The sequence below is a fragment of the Galleria mellonella genome, unplaced genomic scaffold (assembly GCF_026898425.1).
Source record: "Galleria mellonella isolate WM207_F2 unplaced genomic scaffold, CSIRO_AGI_GalMel_v1 utg99, whole genome shotgun sequence".
Taxonomy (NCBI): Eukaryota; Metazoa; Arthropoda; class Insecta; order Lepidoptera; family Pyralidae; genus Galleria; species Galleria mellonella.
In genome coordinates, this window is record NW_026442184.1 from 1,742,041 (window position 1) to 1,769,831 (window position 27,791).

Sequence of the window (27,791 nt, forward strand, 5' to 3'; positions counted from 1 at the left end):
CTTCAATTCTGTGGGAACAAGTGAGAAAGGGTATAATCCGGCAAGTTAGGGGGGGTTTTTCGTTTTTTAGGCTACTTTAAATAAGCAAATTTTTCTCTTTCGAATGGTATAAGAATCGTAACGATATCTTTAAAAACAATAGAGATAGTAAACATGTAACGGCTACAATTAACAAAATATTTGTGGTAAAAAAGTCATAGTTAGAAATAAAACTACAATATTTTACAAAAATTATTTTTGTAAAATGAATCAGTTCGATTTGAACCCTTTTACACCATTTAATAGCGATTATTTTTTATAGCGTAAAATACACAACATTGTTTTTCTTCAATAAAATAGTTTTAATTCAACTTAAAACTATTTTCACATCATAATTTTAATATTTTTCTTAAGTGTGATTAGGTATAATAGAATTATTTTTAAAACTATAGGTTTTACACAAAAACCGACAATTTCATAAGAAAGAGGAGAAAAAATTACTATAAATACAATCATTGACTTGTTCAATTAGCAAATATATATAAAGCAGCAGAATTTTTTTTTCTTTATTTAAAATAGTTTTTTGGCTCTCCTGAAAAGTGACCATTTTGAATTGAACCCTTTCTCACTAGAGGCACAGAATTAATAAGTTTTCTTAGTCGCCTTTTACGACATCCACGGGAAAGAATGGGATAATTCTATTAATAATCCCATAAATTAATTATGGGATTATTCTAATTCTATTCCGACAGGATATTTTATACACAATACAATATCACCTGATGTCCCTTCCACCGTTCTGTTCCTGACGATGTGTTCAGGGTTTAGCCGGCGCTTGCACACGTAGCCTCCGGTTGATGAACACTTATGGAGAGTCCAATACAACCCGCTCGGCTGAGAGGGCACTGGCGATGATTTCCACTGCACAAAGCAATTCCTTATAATAAAATATCGTATAGCTGGCTAAATTTCGTGACTAAAGATAGACTGAATTTATGCCTTGTATGAGATAAATGCACAAGATCGGGCAAGGTGAAACAGAAACAGCAAAAAAACTGAGTTTAGATTAAACTTAGACCGAAGAAAGAGGATACAATGTCCTGTATTGGGTTGGATTTCTTCCCATATAAAGATGTCTTATTGGACAGAAAAATTGGTATGGGGTTTACTATGAGTTTTTGTTTTGTTTTTTTTTGTCAGGCAAACGAACAGACGGTCCATCTGATGGAAAGCGGCTACCGTCGCCCTTGAACACTTGCAACATGAGAGGAGTTGCTTGCGCGATGCCAGTCTTTTAAATGTTTGCAGGCACATTTTTTGAAATTCTCCATATTATATTGTAAAGCAAAAATTGAAGGCGGGAGCTCATTCCACAACCTAGATGTACGAGGGAGAAATGAATGGGATGCACGGATAGTAGTATTATCCCATACACTCAAGAAATGAGGGTGAACTCCAGCTCCATGGCGAGAGGTGTTGTCTATAAACTCGATCTTGTGTTGTTTTTAGTAAGCATGATAAAGAATTCTTTTAGATAGCCGGTTACAATTTACCTGCACACCCAAACATGAGTCTTCTACTTCTTCAGTATCGTTATACGACACCCAGCCTTGGTATATTACAGCGCTTCCATCAACCCAAGTAAAATTCTCGCCTCCTTTTATATGAGCACCGAGCCAGTATATCGATCCAGCGCTGTAATCGCTGCTTTGTCTGATGCCTGATACGATGAAGCGTTCTTCATCAGTTGAATGGACGGAAGACAGATGCATGTTGAGACCTTCACAAACCTGTAGTCAAAGGATTAAAGAATACATTAATGTCTAAGATTTTTTTATTGTGGATTATCGTACTATCAAGCGCCGTAAATATTCATCCCTTGGAAATGGATATATATTTACGGCGTTTGGAGTTGAAACTCTGGGTCCGTGGCGCCCCGAGGCCATGAATCTTTTCAAAGAGATTTCACGCCGGCTGGTAGAAACCTCTGGTGACCAGAAGGCTGGCCTATACTTTGGTCAACGCATACCTATTCAGCGTGGAAATGTAGCAAGTCTCCTAGGTACCCTACCAGCTGGCAGTGATCTCAAAGAAATTTTTTATCTTTAACTATTTAAATATATTCCATCAGAAACATTTATTTAGATAGATATAGAAATAAGGTAGGATTAAATAAACTATGATAATGGAACACAAAAATGATCATCACATTCCGTCCTTGAAATTTTTTATATGAATAATATTGATTAAAGACAAATGTTTATTTCAATATATTTTTATTTTTATTATGTCCATAAAATATTACGTAGCATAATATTAGGTTAAAAATAAACGGTAATTTTTTACATAAGTAATAATAAGTAACTAGAGGGAGACTTTGTACAAAAGTCGATTGCTTGGGTACCTCTGTCCCATTCGTGTTTCAACCGTGAAACAGTTGTGTTTGCATGGCTGTGTTTCGGTTTGAAGGGTGGGATATGGCGTGAGTTTACTGGGTACAGAGGAATAACACCTGGGTCCTCAGGAATGGCAACGCATGGGGGGTATCATGGGCGAAACAGTATACTCTGTGATGTCCATGGTACTGCTCATGTCTATAGGCGACGGTTACCACTTTACATCAGGTGGGCCGTCAGCTTGTTTGCCATTCTAAGTTGTATATAAAAAAAAAAATGTTAAAAATGTCAAAAGGAAGTAGCTTCCCAAACCGTCTATATATTCATTGTGGTTAGAATTTATTTCGATGATAGACGAGGAACTTGATCAGATATTGATCATGGAAATATGTAGTTATAAAATTTTATTCCTTTGTAACAGGATATTAACGACGATGCCTTTAATCAACTTGGTGCTATGCAATTTAAGCGGAGTTAACAGCGTTTTCTCTTCGAAATAGTTCACTTTAAAACATTTGAGCAGTTCTGGACAAGATAGAATATATAACGCTATTATTAGAGTACTAGAGTATAAGTTATTAAACAGCTATTTTTTTTTACGTGACTAATGGAAAGTCGTAATAAATCTTCGTCTATAGACATAAACTGTATTATGGGCACAACTGTAACGTAGTAATTATTTACTCTGTGGATATAAAACAATACTCTGTGACATCTATTAATATAAAAAAAAATAGGATATATTTATAAAAAAAAACTTTTTTCTTTTTGATCAAATATTTGTAGATCACATGCATGTGCATATTGTAAAATAAGTTCCTTGTTTATTATTTAGTGGACCGCCATTTTGTTTGCCATTTTAGGTTACATTAGTTATATATTACTATATTTTACTTGAATTTGCTCAATCAATTTAAGATATTATGCATTAAATTTTGTGAAGAGTTAAATAAATAAATTGTTAAGTATATTTTATACTGAATTACTAATTAGAAAATTTGTTTCAGTGAAACTGAAATAACTTCACTACACATTAAAAATGTCACACATTTTGCCAGCGTAAATAGCGCAGACAGAATATAAATAATTTTCATTAATTAAACGATAATCTAGAGGTTTAAAGCCATCTATGACACGTGACAGATATTAAGCTGTGTATGTTTCGTGTATGTCGCTAGTTAGTACCAAAAGTAAATTAACACACAGAGATTAAAAAAAAAAAACGTAAACATCGTTGCACGCTTTGTACAAGAGTCGTTTGCTTGCGTACCTCTGTCTTCACTCGTGTTTCAACCGTGAAGCAGTTGTATTTGCATGGCTGTGTTTCAGTTTGAAGAGTGGGATATGGCAGTTAATTTATAGGGTACAGAGGTATAACATCTTAGTCCTCAGGAATGGCAATGCATGGGGGGTACCATGGGCGAAACAGTATACTCTGTTAGGTCCATAGTACTACTCATTTCTATAGGCGATAGTTACTACTTTCCATCAAGTGGGCTTTTAGCTTGTTTATTTATTTTATTTATTATTATTATTAAGCCAAGCTTAACCATTCTAAGTTGTAAAAAAAGCAGAAGTATTTCATATTACCCGCCTTTGTAATTGGGTATATGAGTTAAAATTATGTTCGTCTGCGAAATATCCTTCATCTGAGTACGCAAATATCAGTACATTAAAAATATATATATATTTATTTTTCTTCACACGTTAGAAACTATGTAAATGGTTGCGTACATTGCGGTTTTTTCTTACGTGAACGTTGAAAAATAAGAAACGAGCTCCCTTCCGAGGTTTCCCTTAGAGACTACAGTGTAGTATTTTTAAAAAAAAACTTAATATGCCCTATTAAGGTGTTTTCACGGTCGGCGACGCGCACGTAACACTCTTAGACTTGCAGCCGTCCATAGGCTACAGTGACCGTTCACCATCAGCCATGTGGTATTATAATTTGTCACTTTGTGGTATAAAAAATATGTGATAAGTTAATCTCGTATCGACCGTCATCATAGATGACAGTTCCCTCGCATTTAAGCTTATAACTGTACGGTCAGCATAGACGATTAAAAGTTGACGTACATATTTATTTATTTATTTATAATAAATAAGGTTAATTTTAATGACAAGTGATACATAAGGCGGCCTTATCGCTAAAAATCTCTCAAGACTAGCAATCTCTTCCAGACGATATATATTTACATTCATTACATATTATGGTATGTTTTTTTTGTCCAACTTAGATTGGCAAACAAACTGCCGGCCTGATAGAAAGTGGTAACAGTTATCTATAGACAGGAACAGTACTATGAACGATACATATCACAATGTAAGTTTGCCTTAATAATGATAATAAATAAAATAAATAAACAAACTGACAGCCCACCTGATGGAAAGTAGTAACCGTCGCCTATAGACATGAGCCTATGGACATAACAGAGTATACTGTTTCACTCATAATACCCCTCATGCGTTGCCATTCCTGAGGACTCAGGTGTTATTCCTCTGTACCCTGTAAATTCACGCTATATCCCAACCTTCAAACCGAAACACAGCCATGCAAACACAACTGCTTTACACAACATCTAATTGTTATTGCTATTCTATTTGAATATTATATAACTGTGATAATATTTAAATAATTTCTTTAAATGGATGAAAATGAAATTAAAATCATTCCTGCGCTGTTTTTTGGCAGAGTATCAGTGAATGATGGCAGATGACGATGAAATCAGTGACTCTACTATAAAATGAAATTCTGAATTTTCGGACTCAATTTCGTGTTTTAGTTTATATCGAAATTACCTAGTAAATGGAGCTTAACGTTTCGTTTGCCATCAATCCTACCGTAAAAGTCCAAAAGAACGATATTATAATGTTTGTAAACGGTATATATTATGAAATTTTAACCTCAAATTTGTGTTTTGGTCAACCCAATAATTTCGGAAAATATTTCATGCTAGGTCACTTGGACCATCGTTACAAATTTACCAAGAATCACTATGGTTCCCAGGGGGATCATCAAACGGGTTCTTGGACCCCATTACCAATAATTCGTTCCCCCTTGTTTAGAGGGTGTAAAAATTTATACATGTGTATTTTATCGACTTTTTTGCTAACTGTACCCATCAGTGCAGTGATTGTTTAATATATTAAAACAGATGAGTGGGATACAATCCATCTTGCGTGAGACATTAGGCATATGACATGACGCGGGTATCCAATATCAATAATATTAAAATTTTAATAAACCGAGCAGGACTGACTGATGAAAATTGTAATCACGCAAAGGATTACGCCGAAACCCCTTGTATCTACGTCGTAAACAAATTATAATAAAATAACAGGGAGATAACGGCGGAAACTTCGCGCCACCGCCTCGTTTTACGTCTTAAAATTTTAGATTACGAAGTATGTTTTGGTCTCTTTATTGCTCACTAGCGATCCGCCCCGGTTTCGCACGAGTACATAGATGGCAAGATAAATTATTATTTTATTTTTGTACTAGCGGCCCGTCCCGGCGTCGCACGGGTGGACATTTTTAACATTTCCCTTCACTGCTCTGCTCCTATTGATCGTAGCGTAATTAAAAGTATACTATAACCTGCCCAGGAGTATGAAGAATAATTGTACCAAGTTTTGTTAAAATCCGTCGAGTAGTTTTTATTTCTATAACGAACATACAGACAGACAGACAAAAATTTTACTGATTGCATTTTTGGCATCAGTATCGATCACTAATCAGCCCCTGATAGTTATTTTGGAAATATATTTCATGTACAGAATTGACCTCTCTACAGATTTATTATAAGTATAGCCTTAATAGCTCAATTTTTATACCTTTATTTACATTATTGCAATGATTGTAGGGTTTTTAAATTATTTTTTAAAATGAGACAGAGTATCCAAGGGTACTAGTATAGTATTATATTATCTGTGCCCAGGGGAATGTGTAAGCGTTAACATTTCATTCAGGGGCGACTTTGAGTCAATAAAAGGTGGTGGTACTAGTTTTTTACGCTGTCATGTTTTACAGAATTATCAAGTACCTTTAAAGAGACTTCAAGCTGTTTGACGAAAGAAAGACGAGAGTAAGGTAGCATTAATTTAATATAATTATAACTTGGTCCCAATTAAATTGTGCCAAAACTGACCCCCTGGATTACATAATGACAATGTGTGAAGAACAATAAACGCTCGCTCTCAAATTGCAAGAGACTAAGGAATTAGTTTTATTTGGGAAAAAAGCAAAAACAACAATAAACTCACTTGCTTGGCGGTGGTCCAGGAAGCCTTCGGATATCCGGAGAAAAGATAGCAGTGCCCATTGTACAGGACTTGTTTCACATCCAAACACGATTGAGCTGCCAACAAAAAGAACATTGTATCGTTTACTGACATAGGTAAACTATAAAATATAAAAATTAAAATGTATTAATATAGCTTACCTCTTAAAATATTTATTTAATTTACAATATTTTTTAATCTATGCACCGCTATTTACTCTCTCTGTTTAGCGTAACGGTTGACTGGTAGAGAATGCCATCAGGCATTAAGTTCGCCTTGTAGCCCCATTGCTAGCAATATGCCTTATTAGGTCGACCTCCACGTGGTTCCCCCTGGAAACTATCGTGAACAATTCTCGTTGAATTCTTCACGATGGGCTAACTGACCTACTTCATCCTCACCTATCATCCATCACTGGTGCCACGCCGGTGTATACCGATAGCGCGGGTGGGGTTACCATTCCATTATCATCCATAAAAAAAAAAACACCTTTGGGGTTGTAGACGTCCATAGACTATATTGGTTTACCACCAGAAGGGCTATAAGCTTGTTTGCCACCTTTACGATATAAAGAAAAAATAATATCAAGTGTTGCTACCTAGAAAAACCTTGAACTGTTAGAAGATATTCCATCGTGTTGCCTAGTTATATCTGGCCTTATGAAACATTTATAATCTATTAAGATTCCGATCAGCTAGTGCGGCAGATGATAATTCATAAGGCAGTTCGCAAGTAATGGAGCGTGGTTACCGACAAATGGACTGAAAACATGACGGATTGACTATCCTTCGGCGTTCTGGAACTTTCCTTTGTTATGAATATAGCTTTATAGTCGCGTTCCTATGCCCTTCGTAATTTGTATAGAAAATAAGTCTGCTAGGTTGTTACATTGAGATATAGCGTATAATTTTGTAGGTTATGACATATAAGCGCCATTATTAAAAAAAAAATATAATTAAAAAAAGTTCGTTTGCATATTTTTAAGGCATTATAAGTAGAACTGAGTAATTTAAAGGCTTATAAGGTAATTCCAACGGACTTTAAAAAAAGAAGACTTTGCCAATTTAGTTGTATTTTTTTAATTTTTTTGTTACCTCATAGCTTCGTCATTTATAAATTGGTTTAGATAATTCTTTCTTTAATTGAATGGATATACTGTTAGATTATAGAAATTTAATGAAAACCGGTTTAGTAGTTTATTTTTTAAATCAAAGTGAGTGGTTTTATTAGGATTAATGTTGATGTCTTTTTATTGGAATAAAATTTAAAATTATTAAAACAGGATTACCATACCATTATCACCCATTAAAAAAACTTCCAAACATTTTTATTCGTATAACTGAAAGTTTTTTGTCAGTATATTTATTAAATTAATTTAGAATTTGCGTTATTTACCTGACATACAGTTATGGCTCGTGACATAGAGTTATGGCTTCTGCCATACAGTTATAGTGCCTGACATACAATTATGGCTTCTGCCATACAGTTATAGCTCCTGATATACAATTATGGCTTCTGCCATACAGTTATAGCTCCTGACATACAATTATGGCTTCTGCCATGCAGTTATAGCTCCGACATACAATTATGGCTTTGCCATACAGTTATAGCTCCTGACATACAATTATGGCTTCTGCCATACAGTTATAGCTCCGACATACAATTATGGCTTCTGCCATACAGTTATAGCTCCTGACATACAACTATGACTTCTGCCTTACAGTTACAGCTCCTGACATACAGTTATGGCTTATGGATCTTCATAATAAAAATATTATTTCGGCGTGAATTTACTGGGTACAGAGGAATAACACCTGGGTCCTCAGGAATGGCAACGCATGGGGGGTATCATGGGCGAAACAGTATACTCTGTTATGTCCATGGTACTGCTCATGTCTATAGGCGACGGTTACCACTTTCCATCAGGTGGGCCGTCAGCTTGTTTGCCATTCTACGTTGTATAAAAAAAAAAGAATTAATTTTGCTAATAAATACATTTTACGTTCTTTTATTTACTGTTTAATTTTGAATATCATATACTTTATTCAGTTGAAGTAATTCTAATAGCTATTACTGCCGTACGAATTTCCACTAAAAACATAAGCCAATTCATATTTCTATTAGTAACTTTTCCAATTAAGTGCAAACGTTTTTAATTAAGCACCCAAGAACGAAGATGTAAAGTCGGTAAAAATAATGTCTGTGAAATAAAATTCGCTCAAAGTCGCCATTCGGATAGTTGTCTCGCCCTGTATTAAGTCAATTAGATAGCCTCTGTTAAAAATTGGGGCATTAGATGTGGCTTTTACCCGTTTTGTGGCAATTTATGCCCCAATTTAAAATTTACAGCAACATTGAACACAGAATTGCAATATTTTGGAAGATGGAAGCGTTTATTGCATACCAGAGACTTTGCCCGCGTGAATTATGGTTAAAAAGTTTTTTTTTTGCGCCGAATGTTTCTATATCCACATTTTTTATTATTGTTTCAGCCGTTAACTGGCCACTGGTGGACATAAGCTTTTCCCATAAGGAGAGTTTTGACAGTAGTTGCCACGCTTGTGTTATAAACGTGCTAAGGTATTGTTGGGATGTTTAAATCTTATTTGAATGAATGAGTGAATGGAATGAATGAGTCTTTTTATTGTTCCCCTTAAAGAATGTTAAGTTTATTCTTGCACTTTACATCTCATTATTATTATTTGTGTATTATAACACTAATTGGTTGCCTTGTATTTGTGTATATTGATAATTTTATTTATGTTTGATATAATGAAGCATGAGCACTTGCGCCAAGCAATAAAAAACACGTATTGAAATACACTTATACTTTTATTATATTTATCTATTACAATTTCCTCAGCCATATATATTACTTGTTACAAACACCCCAGAGAGAATCATCCTGCAGCGCCCTCTCGCTTACTCTACCGTAACTTCTCTTCCGTTGTCTATGTGTAATATTGCAATTGTTAAAAATAATAATTGTGGAGGCTGGAGATACCAAACAATTAAACTCAACAGTGTAGTCCATGGAGATGGGGCACTGGTGACTTGTAACACAGGTTCTTCTAAACCTATCGCAAGCACCAGTCTTTCACAAAATTGGTCTTCATATCAAATAGTACCTCAAGTTGTCAGTTTATACTACCTTTTGCGAAGCAAAAATAAACCAGATTATATAAGTTAACAATATGTACATAAAAATTTGTTATTTAAATATGCTAAAATGGTTGAACGGATTGGGATGTTTGGCATATAGGCAGTCCATGTTCCAGGTTAATGGCCCTGGGAAAAATATTTTTCTTATTTTTTCAATAGATTTCAAAGAGAAGCAAGGATTCTCAAATCGGTTGTATGTTTTATTTTTCAATATTTGTTACCTTTTAACTCGGTTATTTGTAAACCGATTTGGAAAATTCTTTTTTGTCTGAAAGGACAAATTTACAGACTTATTTAATAGAAACATTTATTAAAATCAGTTCAGTATTAAAAACTAAATCTTTAAATCAAAGCAATTTTTTTTTTCCAAAATTGAAGTCAGTTTTTTTGTAAGACATAATTTATTCTTTCATACAGTAACAACAATAAGTTGATAACAATGTTAGCAAAGGCGAACTTATCTCTAAAAGAGATCTCTTCCAGTCAACCTAACACAGTAGCATAGAAAGTAGTGGGTGGGCAGTAGTAGTGCTAAACAGAAGTTAAAATAAATATTTAGGTACATAAATTATAAATAATTATATATATAAATATATATAGACTACTAAACAGTACCAGGTCAAATTCTTTTGCCCCACGAAAGGTAAGGCTCGTCGCCTTACCTTACACACCGGAGTGTTGCACATAACTCAAACAAATTTTGCCGTTATGTGTACATATTCCGTTTGCCCACAATTCAAAGTTACTACGGTATAGCAAATATTAAAATGCAAATATTGCCTACTGGTACAGCAAACAACTGGAATGCGAGTAGGGTTGCCATCTATCTGAATTTTTCCAGTCATGTCCAGACTTTAGTTAAATTATATTTTATTTATTTATTTATTTATTTAACTCTTTATTGTACCATAAATAAAAATATACAATGACAAGTGAATAATTCAAATGAAATACAGTAACATAAATACAGATTGAAATATACACATAAAGGTACTAAAGGCGGTCTTATCGCTAGGGCAATCTCTTACAGACAACCTTTAGTTAAGAGAGAACATATAGAAAAGGGCAGGTGGCGCAAGAGTGAATTAATAATTTTCATGCATAAAATACAAAAACCTGTAATGCACAAAAATATCAAATACATATAATTTATTAAACTACTTACTATAATAATAATTTAATACTATATTTTTTTTTATTTATTCTATATATATATTTTATAATAATAAAAATATAATAAAAAAAAAAACACAAAAAGGAGTCTCAATTGCAATGTAATTTTTAAAATTATTTTTGTGTTATGCAATACCTTCGTCAATTGTAAACCGACATTCTTATTTAAAAAGTATTTAGTGGTCTCATACAAATTTTGTCAACATTGATGTTGAAAAAAAAACTTATTTTTTTAAATATATTTTACGTCTAGTGCTTGGTTTCATATATTATATGATCGGAACACTATGGTATTTATATACATCAGTGTTCCGATCTTTTCTTCACCATAATGTTCTTGAGAGAAATTTAAAATGAGGCTAAAGTGTTTTGATTTTTTTTTTAACTTCCAATTTTATAACCTTAAATTTTTTGTAAGGAATTTTCTCCTATAACGAGGTGGCAACCCTAAATGAGAGTTTAAATACCCTATATATAGTACAGTTTATCTTTCTTCGTGGAAATGGAAAGTGTCCGTTTTAAATATTAAAATGGCAGCCGTGTAGCATAGCTTTTGGGATTTATTTACGCCGAAGTTTCCTGTTCGTTGGGGTTCACTGTGCACACATCGGTGGGTTTATATTATTTGTTTACTTACATTATGGGAGTACTAGTTGCAATTCGCGGCTTTGCTTATGGGAATCAGAATAAAAATCACCTTATGTATAAATGTAATATTATGTGTATATATTTTGATATAATAACTAACGGTTTAACTTAATATATATATATATATCTTGACGAAAGTATGTTATTTTGGTTAAGCTACAGTTGAGATAAATCGTATTACTACGATTTTCCCCTTTCACTGCTCTGCTCTTATTGATCGTAGCGTGATAAAAAGTATACTATAACCTGTCCAGGAGTATGAAGAACGAAATTTAGTACAATTAGTACCAAATTTTGTTAAAATCCGTCGAGTAGTTTTTGTTTCTATAACGAACGTACAGACAGACAGTCAAAAATTTTACTGATTGCATTTTTGGCATCAGTATCGATCACTAATCACCGCCTGATAGTTATTTTGGAAGTATATTTCATGTACAGAATTGACCTCTCTACAGATTTATTATAAGTATAGAAGAAGATAATTATAAGAATTTGTTAATTATGTTTAACTATTTTAACATTTACCAGAGGGTACAATTGTACAAATTTTACCAATTGTACAAAAGTCGATTGCTTGGGTACCTCTGTCCCATTCGTGTTTCTACCGTGAAGCAGTTGTGTTTGCATGGCTGTGTTTCGGTTTGAAGGGTGAGATATGGCGGTAATTTACAGGGTACAGAGGAATAACACCTGAGAACTCAGGAATGGCAACGCATGGGGGGTATCATGGGCGAAACAGTATACTCTGGGTCGTCAGCTTGTTTGTCATTCTAAGTTGCATAAACAATAAAAATAAAAAATAAATAAAAATTTCAGCATGATTTGTTACAAAATCTGTACGAATTTAGATGTAATTCAGAATTAAGTAGATCATATCTAATTTAATTAAAAATGCACCGCCTACGTATTTCTCGGTTTGTCCAACGGTTGACTGGTAGAGAACACCGTCCGGTGTTAAGTCCGCCAAATGTACATAGAATTTTACTGTGCATTAATGTTTAAATAAATAATTATATACTAAATTAATACATAGAGTATTTTAAACACTAATATACACAGATAAAACCGCGGGATACAGCTAGTTATAATTATAATAATTGTTAAACTAGGAAATAGTATTTGTTAATAGATATGTAAAGGATATGGTACTAGATCAAATCTCACTGCAATGCCACAAAGATGTATTCAAGAAAAATATATTTAATATATGTCTTTTGCCTTATAATCCTTTACTTCAAGATATGTACCTAAGTATAATAATAATAATAATAAAATCTTTATTGCGCACAGTAGAGATGTATACAAGGAGTATTTATACAGAACGTGCATATACAAAAGGCGGCCTTATCGCTAAAAGCAATCTCTTACAGACAACCTGGCGTAAAGAATGGATAAGTACAGAGAGAAAGGTAGATGGCGCAAATCAGTATTAGGTGGAAACCCTTTCAAATCGTATTTGATGGCAAGGTTCTTAGAACATATTATTATTAATATTATCTCACTTTGTTTAAAATGCCACTTCACTATAATTTATATATTTACACTAGGCACTGTTTATATTGCGCAAGATTACATATGAGGTTATTAAATGGAAGATAATAGAGTGGTAATCCCGTCTGCGCTATCGGTTTTCGCTGGCGGGCCACCAGAGAGATGATAGGTAAAGATGAAACCAGGTCAGTTGGCCCATCTTGATGTATTCAACAAGAAATAACCACGATGGTTTCCAGGGGGAACCGCGTGGAGATCGGACTGTTTGTTAACTGTTCACTGCTGAACATGAGTATCCCCCTTTAGGGTGGGGGGAGGTTCACCAGTAGTTGCTACGCTTGGCAGGCGGGTTGGTAACCGCAGTTAGGTTAGGAGATGTTTTAAGGATGCCGATGCTAACCGTCGATCATTAAATATAGTGTTATTAAAGATAACAATAACAGAACGCAAAAATAACGAGACATTTGGTTTTAAAATTACGGTTAGAAGTGGATTCAGTTAATTTCTTTGCGCCACAGTAGTGCTCTGAGAAAAAATTCAGGTAAAAGAAAAATGGATGAAAGAACTCGTTTGTTAGGGCAGCGATTTCCATTCATTCTTTCAGAAAAATTCGCTTCCATTTCTGTGTTTAAATAATTGAATAATCTTTTATGTAAATAAATATAAAGTAATTAAAAAACAAGTGGGGTATTAATGTAATTAAGGTTGTTGTTGTTGTAAAATCTTTATTGTACATAATTTACATTGGACACTTTAAAATATTTAATATATAATGACGGACTTATCTCATAAAGGGATCTCTTACAGCTGAAAATAAACTCAAAAATAACTTAGTTAAAATCGAATATGTAATACAATAAAAAATTTATATCTACATATGTAAATAATATTAATACATAAATAATAAAATAACATTAATACAAAAATAAATAATAATATTAAACCTACACACATACATACACGCACACACTTATGCACACACACACTCACACACACACGCACACACATACACACGCACTTTGAGAATAAAATTTTAAAATATCTGCTTTAAAGAGTTTTAATGAATGTGCCATCTTCAAGTTATTAGGAAGTGAATTCCAGAGACATGCTGCATGTACAGTGAATGACCTGGCATAGCTTTGAGTATTAAAACAAGGCAAATCTATAATGAAGTCATTACTGCATCTCAGGTGGACATCAAATTCGCGAAATTTGAACCTTTCCCGAAGGTAAAGCGGATATATTGGATAAAAAAAGATATTGAAAAGAAGAATAAGAATGTGGACATTTCTCCGTAGCCTGATAGAAAGCTCCTTAAGTTGACTGCGATAAGCAGATAGGTGGTCGAACTTACGGAGGGTAGGTATAGATGTATCTAATACATTGGTTTTGCAGTCACTTAAGCTTATCAACAATCTCCTTTGTGGGATCTAGGTAGGCAACATTAGCATAGTCTAGGAGAGGAAGAAGAAGAGATTGAGCCAGTAACAGTCTAGTTCCTAAAGGAAGGAAGTTCTGCAGGCGCCATAAGGCGTGTAGTGATAAAACTGAAATTGCTAAATCTCAAAGTTTAGCAATAAAATGAGAACTACCTAGGGTTTATAGTTATTTACGTATAATCCGAATTGGTGTTGTAGCCATAAATTTAAAAAGAAAATATATTAAAACGAAAATTCAAACGTGATAAGAATTTATTTTTTTTGGAAGTCGCTTAAAAGCATATTATATGTACCTACATACATATCTAATTATTATAATTTTATATTTATTTTATTAAATTCTTCTGCTGATTTGTCTGCACCCTTTCAGTATTCTATACAAGATATTACGTCACGTTTAACAAAACTTACATAGCAATAAGTACTCAGTATCGCTGTAAAATTCTATCCAAGAATACAAATACTTTCTTAATTAAGTTTCGTACGCACAGTTCCTCATTAGGATTAAATAAAAACGAATATAATGAGAAAGGAAAAAGTCTTACGTTCACCTTATAAAGACTGTGGTATAAAGACGGTAGCTCTTTCATACAGAAGTACGCTAGTCGAAAGATGCCTAATTAATTTGAAATGAGCTTGTATGCTTGAATTACATTATAAGGGCCCACTCTTACTTCGTTAATATGCAGCGCGAGAACTAGCGGGGGGGGGGGGGGGAGGAGGAGGAGGAGGAGGAGGAGAGGAGAAAATAAAAGAGAACAGTGCCCACTCGGCGTTATGCTATTAATTAAAAGTATTATAACAGCAGAGGCGGCGTAACTTTCGCGGCGGGCTGTTCGTACGCGAACTGATTGAATGCAACCGAGTTGGAATACTGAAGTTTGTGGTCACTGTGAACAGGTTCTTTTTAATTTACACTCTATTTTCTGGTTATAGAGTCGAATATCACGGCGGTTTCGAGCACCGGCGAGGCGTCCGGTACCGTGAGTTTCAATTCAAAGCCGGTGGGCCGGAACAGTGTCGTGGAAGTTAAAATTGTAAGGGAAAATGTTTGTTTTCCATTTTACCCCGAGTTTATTAATATATAAGGCGTAAGTGGCTGGAATGTATGCATTTTGTGAGAACGGAGTTATTCGGGTTATGCCCGTGTTTCACGGAGGCCGCAGAGATACTTGTGGGTGGATTAGCTTGTAGTGAATTTTTAAGTGACTTCCGAGAAGGAGATAAAAGTATCCCGCGCAATCTACGAGTATAAAGTGGTCGTGACAGGACAATGAAAGTAAGCTTTTTATAACTTCTGACTGTGGGTTTTATATTTAGATATTATTAAGATATTTTTATCACCAAAATTTATTTTAATCTTGACCTAATTTATGTAAAATTAACATGGGATTATGCACTAGATAATGCCAAAAGAATTACCATCACCACCGTCACCAGAGGGAGACTTTGTACAAAAGTCGTTTGCTTGGATACCTCTGTCCCATTCGTGTTTCAACCGTGAAGCAGTTGTGTTTGCATGGCTGTGTTTCAGTTTGAAGGGTGGGATATGGCGTGAATTTACTGGGTACAGAGGGATAACACCTGAGTCCTCAGGAATGGAAACGCATGGGGGTATCATGGGCGAAACAGTATACTCTGTTATGTCCATGGTACTGCTCATGTCTATAGGCGTCGGTTACCACTTTCCATCAGGTGGGCCGTCAGCTTGTTTGCCATTCTAAGTTGTATAAAAAAAAGAATTAATCAAAATTCAACAACAATACAACAAAGTAGTACAATGAAGTCTTGAGTGAGTTATTTTATTGATTTGTTTTAATTATGTACTATGTATATTTTAAACTTTATAATCGGATACTGCTTAGTTGTTTGTATTTACACAAATTCATTGTTTATACAATTAAACTTTTTGAAAAAAAAAACAATAGCTGAGCCTTCTTGCCTGTTCTTTTCGGCTGTAATTCCGTTCTGAATGGGCGTTAATGAAAAAAATGACTATTCAAAAATGCCTAAATCTAAGTTTATTTGAATAAAAATATTTTTTTTATTTTTTTTTTATACCACTTTATTTAATTTTTTTGTAACAGTTTTGGTACTTGCAAAGTATTTGTGAGATGTAGCAAGATAAAGAATGGGATAAAACAAGGAGAGGGTAAGATAATTTAAGATCAGGAATAGAAGAAAAGACCTCCTTTTTTTGTTATTAATTTTGTGGTACATTGCAAAATAAGTGAATTCATCATATTCATTTAGGAATGTAGATAGACAGTTTTGCATAGTACAAGTGTCTACCGGGAGATATAAGTCGATAGTCTATGAAAAGAGGCAACAGTTATTTACAAGCTGTTACTATTTTTAGGGTTCCGTAACTCCAAAGGAAAAACGGAACCCTTATAAGATCACTTCGTTGTCTGTCCGTCCGTGTGTCAAGATCCTTTTGCTTAAAGTTGAGATTAATATCATATACTCAGGTATACAATCTCTTAAAGCAGTAAAAAAATTAAGCTTCTAAATCAAAGTAATTAAAAGATACGGTCGTTTATGTTCCATTTATATAGCAGATTTGACATTGGCAAAGAGAATCGAAACCTATAGGGTACTTCTCCTTGATCTAGAATCATGAAATTTGGCAAGAAGCAATGTCATGTAGCACAAGTAAGGGGGAAAATCCGAAAACCGTAAATTGGTAGTTATTTCACAAAAAAATTTAAACTTGATGATTTTGTACGGAACCCCTGTCGCGAGATTTCGACTCGCACTTGACTGGCTTTTTTTTAATTGATTTGCATCGAGTGTTACCTCAATTGCTCCCCTCATATATTACGTGTGACAACAAATATATCTTTTCGTTGCTTGATTTATGGTTTATAGAGGTAAAAAATAACGTGTTTCTATACGTAAAATGCATATTAATTTATCTTGACGTTTTCATCAGGTTAAAAAGGCTGCACTTATGTGCTGCCCGATGATTTATTACTTTGTTTATATGATAATAATAATAACGAAATCATTCTAATCATTTTGTCGGTGAACAGTCTTATCCCAACTAGTCTAGAAGAATATCTCAGACGGTTTGAATTCCGAGGCGGCTCACTCCCGGGAAAGATGCAGAAAGCGGTGTTCTTAGATTCTGCCCGCATTGTACGCCGGTTTCTCTCCCTGGGGCCCTGAACCCCGGCCGACTGTGCTTATGCCGGGGGTTAGTTTGCCATCTCCTCTCCTCAAGAGGGGAGATGCGAATTTTGTAAAAATTAAAAAAATAATAAAATTTTCAAAAGGAGATAAAGAGGTGTTTCTTCAGGGCCCGCAGAGTGAGAGAGAGTATATTATGGTTTGTTCAAGGTTGGCAATGCGCACGTGACACCCCTAGTATTGCAGGTATTCATAGACAGTGACCGTTTACCATCAGGCGGGCTGTATACTTGCTTGCCACTTTTGTGGTATAGAAAAAATTATATAGTCAGTTTATTTGTTTCTTATAAATTGACGTTTTACCGAATCAATCGATTACCTTGAAATTGGATATATATTTGTATTTGGGGTGGGAAAGAATGTAGGCTAAAGTTTTTCTCGAGTATTCAACATAATTCCGGTCATGCAGACAAAGTTGCGGGTAAAAACTAGTATAATATCTATAAAAAGGTTGAAGTAAAACAATCACATTGATGAATATCACTGTCCACTGCTGGACACAAGCCTCCCCCTTAGGGGGTTTTGCCAGTAGTTGTTACGCTTAGAAGACGGATTGGTTTCCGAAGTTAGGCTTTAGAGATGTTTTAAGAGGGATGCTGTTGCTGATCCCTCGCCCTCCCTTAGTTGCCTCTTACGACACCCATGGGAAAGGAAGGGGTGGCCTATTCTATGCCGGGACTACACGACTTTGTGAATATAAAGGAATAGAATTAAAGACTAGTATAAAACGATATTACTTACAATCGGCCAAGTTGATTTTCGCCCGGTACCCCGCGAAGTGCCTCGAGTGGTCCGCCCTGAAGCGCAGCCTGAGCACGTTACCCCTCGAATGGTACCTGAGCAGCTTGAGTTTCCCGCCCCAGTCGCCGCACAGGCGGCGCGCATGACTCAAGTGCGAGTCGCGCGCCCAGCCCGCACTGATCGCGTCTGACTCAGGTAATAATGTCTCGGTTTCCTCCCATACCTGAGTGACGAGAAATAAATAATAATACAGGGGGGATCGAAATCATAACTATCATTGCTAAGAGAACGTTCAATTGATAAAATTGAATATATTTTCAGAAAATCTTTTATCATCGTACCGTTCACTATCGACAGGGAATTCATCTTTATACCTACATAGGCTTAATAGACTACAAGTCCATGGAAAAAAAAACCTGTAAAATGAACCAATATAAATAACGCTTAGAAGGTTGTTACTATATCAGAAAATAACTCTGAGCACTATGCCGTCATTTCTGAGCGGTACAGGTGACTACGGGAATAAATGGAATTTCTCAGGTATGATTGAGGAATTACGACTAACTAATAAAGTTTTTTTTTATACCACTGAGGTGGCAAACAAGCATACGGCCCACCTGATGGTAAACGGTTACCGCAGCCTATGAACGCCTGCAATACCAGAGGTATTACGCGCGCGTTGCCGACCCTGAAGAAATCTCTTTACCCCCCTTTTGAAGAACCTCATGCTGTAGTCTCTTGGGAAAACTTCGGCAGGGAGCTCATTCTATAACCTGAGTGTTCGTGGGAGAAAGCATCTCTGAAACCGCGCTGTACGCGACCATTTAGGCTGTAAGGTATGAGGGTGAACTCCCTGTCGATGGCGACTTTCTTATAGTTTATAGATGATTAAAAATAAATGTCGAAAAACCAAGTGCCGTACTAAAGTGGTGGTGCCGGAAGTCAGTGCAAATTTTTAATCCGCCGATAATTGAGGAAGCAATATGGTCATTTATTATTGTACGGCATCTGTGTAATTCCTTTTGTATACATACACAGTTACTTTACCCATGAACGCCGTACATATTTCTAGCGCAAGAGTCCAAAGCTAAGGGTCGCAACCTTTTCCCTACACCCATATGATATAAGGTCATTGTAAAATGTACGGCATTGTGTTCAAAATATTATTTACCACGGACAATAATGTTTAATAATTATGGCGTCCAAAAATTATTGTCAATATTTGTGTAAATAAATAATTATCTAAATTTTAGGATTCACCGAGCTATTACTGCTATAAGATCTTAAACTCATGTACGACAGAATCTCTTTCTTTTTGAAGTCGTTTGAAAAGTTTATAAGTAACTTACGCTTTGCTTAAACATAGATATTTTAATCCCATAACTCTGTCTCGTATTATTATACTTAACAATTAGATTAAACTGAAACTGCGCAGAGATGTTGCATCTCTGTGCATCTTCTACCAAATTTATCATGGGGAGTGTTCTAAGGAATTGTTCGGATTGATACCTGCTGCTGATTTTCACCATCGTACAACCCGCCATAAACTAAAATTTCATCCCAAACATCTGGACGAGTGGCGGTCCTCCACCGTGCGTTTTTTAAGGCACTTTCTCCCACGCACAACCACTCTTGGGAATCAACTTCCAGAAGCAGTATTTCCGAACCGATACGACAACATAACCTTCAAGAAAAAAGCATATTCCTTTTTAAAAGGCCGGCAGCACACCTGCAATGCAGTAGGTGTTGGGGTGACCATGGGCGGTGGTAGAAAAAAAAAAACAAAATTCTTACTTCATTCTCTGACGCGAAACTCTCGTGGTGATCTTCCAGAAGCCACTCCTCGGGAGCCGGCTCCGTTGTGTTGTCGACGCGTGCTTCTATGATCTCCAAGAAGTCGTAGCTGCAACTGTAACAAACGCAAATATTTATTTATCTTATTAAACTTCATTGTATCTAGATAGGAAAATTTTAAAACAACGATAGGAATAATAACGGGTCATTGCTCCTTGTATCTTTATTCAGGCCCTTGCGCAATGTCAATAAAAATTTACAATAAAATGCCAATTAACTTAAAAGGCGAGGATGATTCTAAAAAGTTTAAAATAGCTCTAAAAAAATATTTAATCACAAAAACTTCCAGGGTTCATGTTGATTCTATACTTTTAATAACTCAAGACCTATATTGTTACAACATGTAATAGCAATAAATGATTGAATTGAATTGAATTGAATATCTAGATAGGAAAAATTTTAAAAGCACGTCCTTATCGTTAATAACGGGTCATTGCCCCTTAATAAATATTTTTGTGCACAATAGGATCCACAGACAACCCTTTTGCTGTTTTAACGCAGAAGAAACGGCTGCTCGCGTAATCTTGGAATGTGTAGCTGAGGCCCCTCAGGGTTCAGAAATCCTCGTGTGAAGTCGCTCCGTGAGGTCTGTGAAGATTCTATAAAGCTTTTGTGCTTGGGTGGCTATAGTAGCCATGACTCATATGTACAACGACCCAAATGAGAGACTAAAAGGAGTCCAAACTATATTATATAAAACTTTAATGCACAGTATGAATATATGTACATATGGCGGACTTGAAACCGGACAGTTATCTCTACCAATCAATCATTGGACAAACAGAGAAATAGGTAGACGGTGCATTAAAGAATTAAGGAACCATAAACTAATATTTAACATATTTACACGGTATAAATATATAGCTAGACTAAGTAACTTATGTAATATAAATATTTATTTATTTATTTCTTTTATTTATTCATTAGTACAAATATGTGTACATGGCGGACTTAATGCTAAAAGCATTCTCTCCCAGTCAACCATAGGGAAGTGTCAGAATACTTGAATGCGGTACTACTATTTATTGATATACATACATACTAAAATACATATTGACCTTATTAAAAGAACTATTTTACCAGTAAGTTAAATAATGTATAAATAAGCTAAAATATACATTTATATATTCACATTATTGTACATATTATGTCTCTATATGTATTAAAGAAACAAACGTTTTGTGCCCCCGATCAAACTGTTTATAATTACTCTTCTCCATCCAAATGTTGCTTGTAAGAGATCACTCTTATCGATAAGGCTATCCAAAAAATGAACTTTTACAAAATTTGGTGATGTAGTATTTAAATAATATCATGACTTAATTCGTATTAGATTTTTCTGTCTTTAATCATATGATAGCTAAATCCATTCAAAGTTGGCAAAGGTATGTAATTATTGTTGATTTAAAGATAAAAATACAGATTAAATGCATTAAATAATTGACTAAGTAAGTACCTACATACAGCCATAGTTATCTTTCAAGTGTTAAATATTCACCCACATACAGCTATAGTTATCTTCCAAGTGACAAATATTCACCTATATACAGCCACAGTTATCTTCCAAGTGACAAATATTCACCTACATACAGCCACAGTTCTCTTTAAAGTGTCAAATATTCACCCACATACAGCCACAGTTATCTTCTAAGTGTCAATATTCACCTACATACAGCCACAGTTATGTTTCAAGTGGCAAATATTCACCTACATACAGCCACAGTTACCTTTCAAGTGTCAAATATTCACCTACATACAGCCACAGTTATCTTTCAAGTAGCAAATATTCACCTATATACAGCCACAGTTATCTTCCAAGTGTCAAATATTTACCCACATACAGCCACAGTTATCTTTCAAGTGTCAAATATTCACCTACATACAGCCCCAGTTATCTCTCAAGTGTCAAATATTCACCTACATACAGCCCCAGTTATCTCTCAAGTGTCAAATATTCACCTACATACACCCATAGTTACCTTCCAAGTGAATATAAATAGGAGTCAACGTAAACGTTTGCATATTGAGTACACGTAACCACTACACTCGGGATAAATTGAAAATCCCGTGTGATTTTGTCAGTAGTACAGCTTTAGTGGCGTTTGTATGGAAGAGCTGTATAAGCGTACCAATTGAAATTCTATCCAACATGTAGCAAAAAATGAGATAAATTATAAATCTAGGTAAGTATCCCATATTCTTTTAGGTTTGAACAAATAATACAGCTAATATTAATATTTAGCATTTCTATCAAAAACATAAAATGTAAAAAAATGACAAGTCACTGGTTATTTCATTAGAATTATTTTGTTTAATTCCGCTACCATTAGTACGTTTGTGACTGCCAACATTCGAACACTACTATTACAACCAGAAGTTCCACCATCTTCCATATTAGCTATCAATCTTCGAGTGTTGGCAGACACATACTTACAAATTACAAACAAAATAGCTTTAATCGAATAACCAGTGGTATGGATTTCCATAAAATAACACCTAGTTCAGTAAAAAAATGCCAAGTCTTGCAACGTAGTGCTTTCACTATAAAAAGTTGCAAGATCTTATGTAAAACCAAGTCACTTAGTGTTTATGGAAGCACCTATTCAATAACATTATTATACACTGTTATCAATAACTTATCAACAGTTTTAGTAATAGCTAGTCTCGATAAAGAATAGGCCATCCCTTCCTTTCCCGCGGGTGTCATAAGAAGTGATGAAAAGAGCTTATGGTGGAGGGATGGGCAGCAGCCTCCTTTTTAAAACATCACCAAAAACCAAATTCCGTTTACTAACTCGTCTGGCAAGCTTGGCAATTACTAGCAAATCCTCCCTTAAGGGGAGAGGTTATGTTTAGCACTGGACAGTTAATGGCTGATACAACAATTTATAGTGATCCTATCAATATTAGACATTTTTATTTCTATAACATTTATAATGACTTGACCATAGCACTGCACCGTAATTATAAAAAGAATAATCTAACACAAATTTTACTATTTCAGTCACACTATTTATTATTTATTAAAACTAATGTTGTTTCAATTTATTTTCATAAATAATTAATTTAGTTTTACAGAAAAAAAAAACAAAAACACCGAGTTTAATTGTGACAAAATCTGTTATTTTCATATAAAAACCAAGCTTCTGATTTTCTGATAAATAATTTACTAAACTACTGAACCGATTTTGATAAAATTTCTATGAAATCAGTCTGAAAGTATATGCTTTCAGATACAAAAATAAAAAAAATGAGGGAATTATGAGGTAATAAATGTAAAAAAATACAAGCGAATTGAAAACTTTTTTATATTTTTTAAGTTGGTGAATTAAAATATGTCAAATATTTCATATTTTCTTAAAATTTTGATAAAGTTGAAAAAAAAATGTTGCCAGTTTTACAGACAGATAAACATACTCTCTGCATTCTTTTGTGAGTCTTATAGAAAATAATCTATGCTAATATTCGTAGTGTGCATTTACGTATTGGATACGTTACAATACGCTGGTCCAATGCGTGCTACAGAAAAGGGTAATGATATAAATAAAAAAATAAAAAAAAAATACAAACATGATGCTTTTAACTATTAGGTTTTCATGGGAGATTTAATATATTTAACCTTTTTTCGCACTCATTTGTTTAGGAAATATGTTCAATTCCACTAGTAAAATTCTGTCCTAGAATGACGCCTATAATTTTTATTTCGCACTATAGTACTCAGTCTAAGCGTGACATTAAAAGAAGTTATAAGAAAAAAAAAGATGAACCATAGACAATGGTTTATTTTAAATTTCATCGAATTGTAAAAACAATAATATTTTTGAACAAAAGTTTTCAAGCCAATGTTATTTAATAATTACAAGTGGCAGACAAGATAACGGCCCATTGGTAAATATAAAATTTTAACGTAATAAATAGACTCTTCGTACATTTATAAATATTTATACATTTATAAAACAATATAAATAGGCATTTCAGGCACTTTAGGTTGAATCTCGTAGACTAAAATGCTTTTAACTTGACTCAACATCATAAGTGGGCTGGTGTTTGGACAGGATCCGTATAATACATCAAAGCTCGCGACAAATGTTTACGTTATTTGGCCTGCACATAGAAACTTAAAACGATCCTAAAATAATTTATAAATACATTTTAATTATAGCTTCTAAAACATTAATTAAAACGCTAAAATGAGTGTTCATAAAATTTAAGACTTGGCAGCATGACCTGTGACCTTAGCCTATTCCTTTTGGAAACAAATGCACCAAAATAATAATAATAATGAACGTTCAAAGCAAAGTGCGGCAACATTGTAATTAGCTGTCAATTTTTAAAAACATTTGAACATTTTTCAATGTTACCGATTGATAATTTAAAATGCGTTCTTCTAGTCGATTCAAATGTCAATTATGCAATAATATTCTTATTAAGCTGTCACAGAAAATTTGGATTTTGATGGCAAAAATGTATTTGAAAAATTTCAAAGCAAAATGTGAAATAGATGCAAAGTTTTTATAATACATTTTTATGTAATATATTATATGATTAATATTTCAGTTCGATATCAGAGCACTTTATAATTCAGTCGGAAAAAAAATGTTTAATTGTTTTTAATAATTGACAGATAATCACAATGTTGCCACACTACGCTAAGCAAAGATTATGAATATTCTTAAATACGTTTTAATAAATTATGATATTTTTTTAACTATGAAATAAGAACAATTTGAGTCAAAAAAAAACTGACTTTTATGGTCATAATGATGATATATTGATTGATTGAAATAGAAAATAACATATCCCTTTTATAAAAATATATATGTATGTTTATACTAAATTTAATGACAATTCGTAAACCCATCAATGCCAAGAGGTTATATTATTTATATTTGTTTTTAATTATATCGTTATATAAAATTATTTCATTTATGCTGCTGTCTGTGTCACATCATTGTATGAATAAATTCTTTCTTTCTTTTTTCAAATAAACAAATAATTTTATTTCCATATTTAATATGTAATATTGTATTATTATATATTATTCGATATATAATATATTTATATATATTATATAAAATACAGTTATCTAATAACTGTATTTTGCTATATTTATTTATTCATTAGTACAAATATGTGTACATGGCGGACTTAATGCTAAAAGCATTCTCTCCCAGTCAACTATATTATTATAATTTTTTTACTTTATATACATTTTCTACCTACGTTTTAATTTTTATATTTTATTTTATATATATGGCTTAAACGTAAGTGTAAATGTCGCTATAATATTATTGTATCTGTATGGGTTAAGTACCTGACAATAAAAAAAAAATATGAATTTAAGTAAAGATTTTAATATTCAAGGTTTCAAATATTTGTTGACTATTCTATTTCGTTACGTATATCTGTGGCGGCGCTCCAACAGCTGTATTTGTCAGGTCAATTTGGAATATTGATGCCACGTTCCGTATAAAAGCTCGCTCCAGCTGTGGGCCCATCCAGGTGTTCTGTTCGCTACAATATTACTCTATGTTTTATCTGCCTACACCGAATAAAGGTTATTCACAGTTGTTTTTACCCGTCTACCTAAAAAGGAGTGTATTTTTTCACAAGTTTTTATATAACTTCATTTATTTATATCTATCGACCCTACATTTTTCGAGTAAAAATTGGCAATTGTTTTTTTTTTTAAGTATTATTTTAAATGTCTATGTAATTGAATGACAATGCAGCGTATCCCGTTAGCACAGGCGGGGTTACCATTCCATTTTCATTCAATAAAAAGCCCACCTGATGGAAAGTGGTAACCGTCGCTTATAGACATGAGCAGTACCATGGACATAACAGAGTATACTGTTTCGCCCATAATACCTCCCAAGCGTTGCCATTTCTGAGGACTCAGGTGTTATTCCTCTTTACCTTGTAAATACACTGCCATATCCCACCCTTCAAACTGAAACAGAGCCATGCAAACACACTGCTTTACGGTTGAAACACGAATGGGACAGAGGTGCCTAAGCAAACGATTTTTGTACAATGCCTCCAATTTGTTGCCATTTTATTTTAATTTTGGGAAAACTGTTCAATTTTATTGGTAGAACACTCCGTTAAAAGAGTGCTTATAATTTCGTTTTCATACATAACGTTTCACAAAAAAAAAAAAACACTTTAATCTTGATAAAATCTATAGGTACGAAACAAAATGAAAGCGAATCCTTTCGGTTGAAAAAGAATCCATCTACGTTAATACGGACACGCCAAGCCATCGTTTAACATAAACATATGACGGTCGAATTGAGAATCTGCTTTTAGATATAGCTTGGTATTACGATACTCAATTTGTAAGAATCCTTTAAAATTCAGCCATACATATTGTAGATGAAATATAATGTACTTTATTTGTGTTAAACTCAATATAGATACATGGATTTAATATATAAAAGGCCAAAGATAATTACAAATAAAATTTTTTATTCTCCCATTTATGACAATTTTAATATATTCTTTTTTTTGTAATTAAAAATATAATGAAAAGTTTTTATTCCAGTATTAAATTTCGTTGGAGTTTCCAACATATTTATTTAAGAGAAACAGCTACTCAGCTGAAGTAAATGTTTTACTATACATTATATATATATATATATATATATATATATATATATATATATATATATATATATATATATATATATATATATATATATATATATATATATATAAATACATATAGCTGAAAAACGTTGCCCTCATTTGTTTTTAAATTTATTCACGATCAAGACTTAACGTGGCACGTTTACAGGTACATAAATAGTACTTATTTATTTATTTATTTAAATTTTAATGCATAGTAAAGTTTTATGTACATTTGGTGAACATAACACCGGACGGTGTTCTCTACCAGTCAACCATTGGGCAAATCGAGAAATAAGTAGGCGGTGCATTATTGACCAGAGGAAACATAAAGCAATAATATATTTATATAATATAAACATATAATTAGACTAATATAAATATCGTTAAATCTGTCTTTAACTGTCCACTGCTAAATATAAGCTTCTCCCTTGGGGAGTTTTGCCAGTAGTTGCCACGCTTGGCAGGCGGTTTGGCAACCACAGTAAGACTTTAGAGATGTTTTAAGAGGGACGTTGCTACTCATCCCTCGCCCTTCCTTCGTCGGCGTTCGGTCGGCTCCTATCACACCCACGGGATAGGAAGGGGTGGCCTATTTTTTTTTTGATGGGTGAAAATGGAACGGTAACTCCGCCTGCGCTAACGGCATACGCTGGCGGAGCACCAGTGAAGGGTGATAGATGAGAATGAAAACAGGCCAGTTAGCCCATCATGATGAATTCATCAGGAATTAACCATGATAGTTTCCAGGGGAAACCGCTTGGAGGTCGACCTGGTTGGGTATATTGCTAGCAATGGGAGTTTT

At 33.9% G+C, this 27,791-nt stretch overlaps 1 protein-coding gene across 4 annotated transcripts in view; it reads right to left on the minus strand.

Annotated features, from left to right (window-relative positions):
• The window catches only part of LOC113521479 (uncharacterized), a 346,189-nt gene that overhangs the window by 21,152 nt on the left and 297,246 nt on the right, over positions 1-27,791 (minus strand). For all 4 annotated transcript variants that reach the window (XM_052902976.1, XM_052902975.1, XM_052902974.1 and 1 more), the window contains exons 9-13: positions 20,297-20,411; positions 18,503-18,725; positions 6,639-6,733; positions 1,533-1,769; positions 759-900 (exon numbers count right to left, since the gene is read on the minus strand). In XM_052902976.1, the coding sequence (XP_052758936.1) occupies positions 759-900; positions 1,533-1,769; positions 6,639-6,733; positions 18,503-18,725; positions 20,297-20,411 (812 nt within the window). The remainder of the gene's footprint in view (positions 1-758; positions 901-1,532; positions 1,770-6,638; positions 6,734-18,502; positions 18,726-20,296; positions 20,412-27,791) is intronic.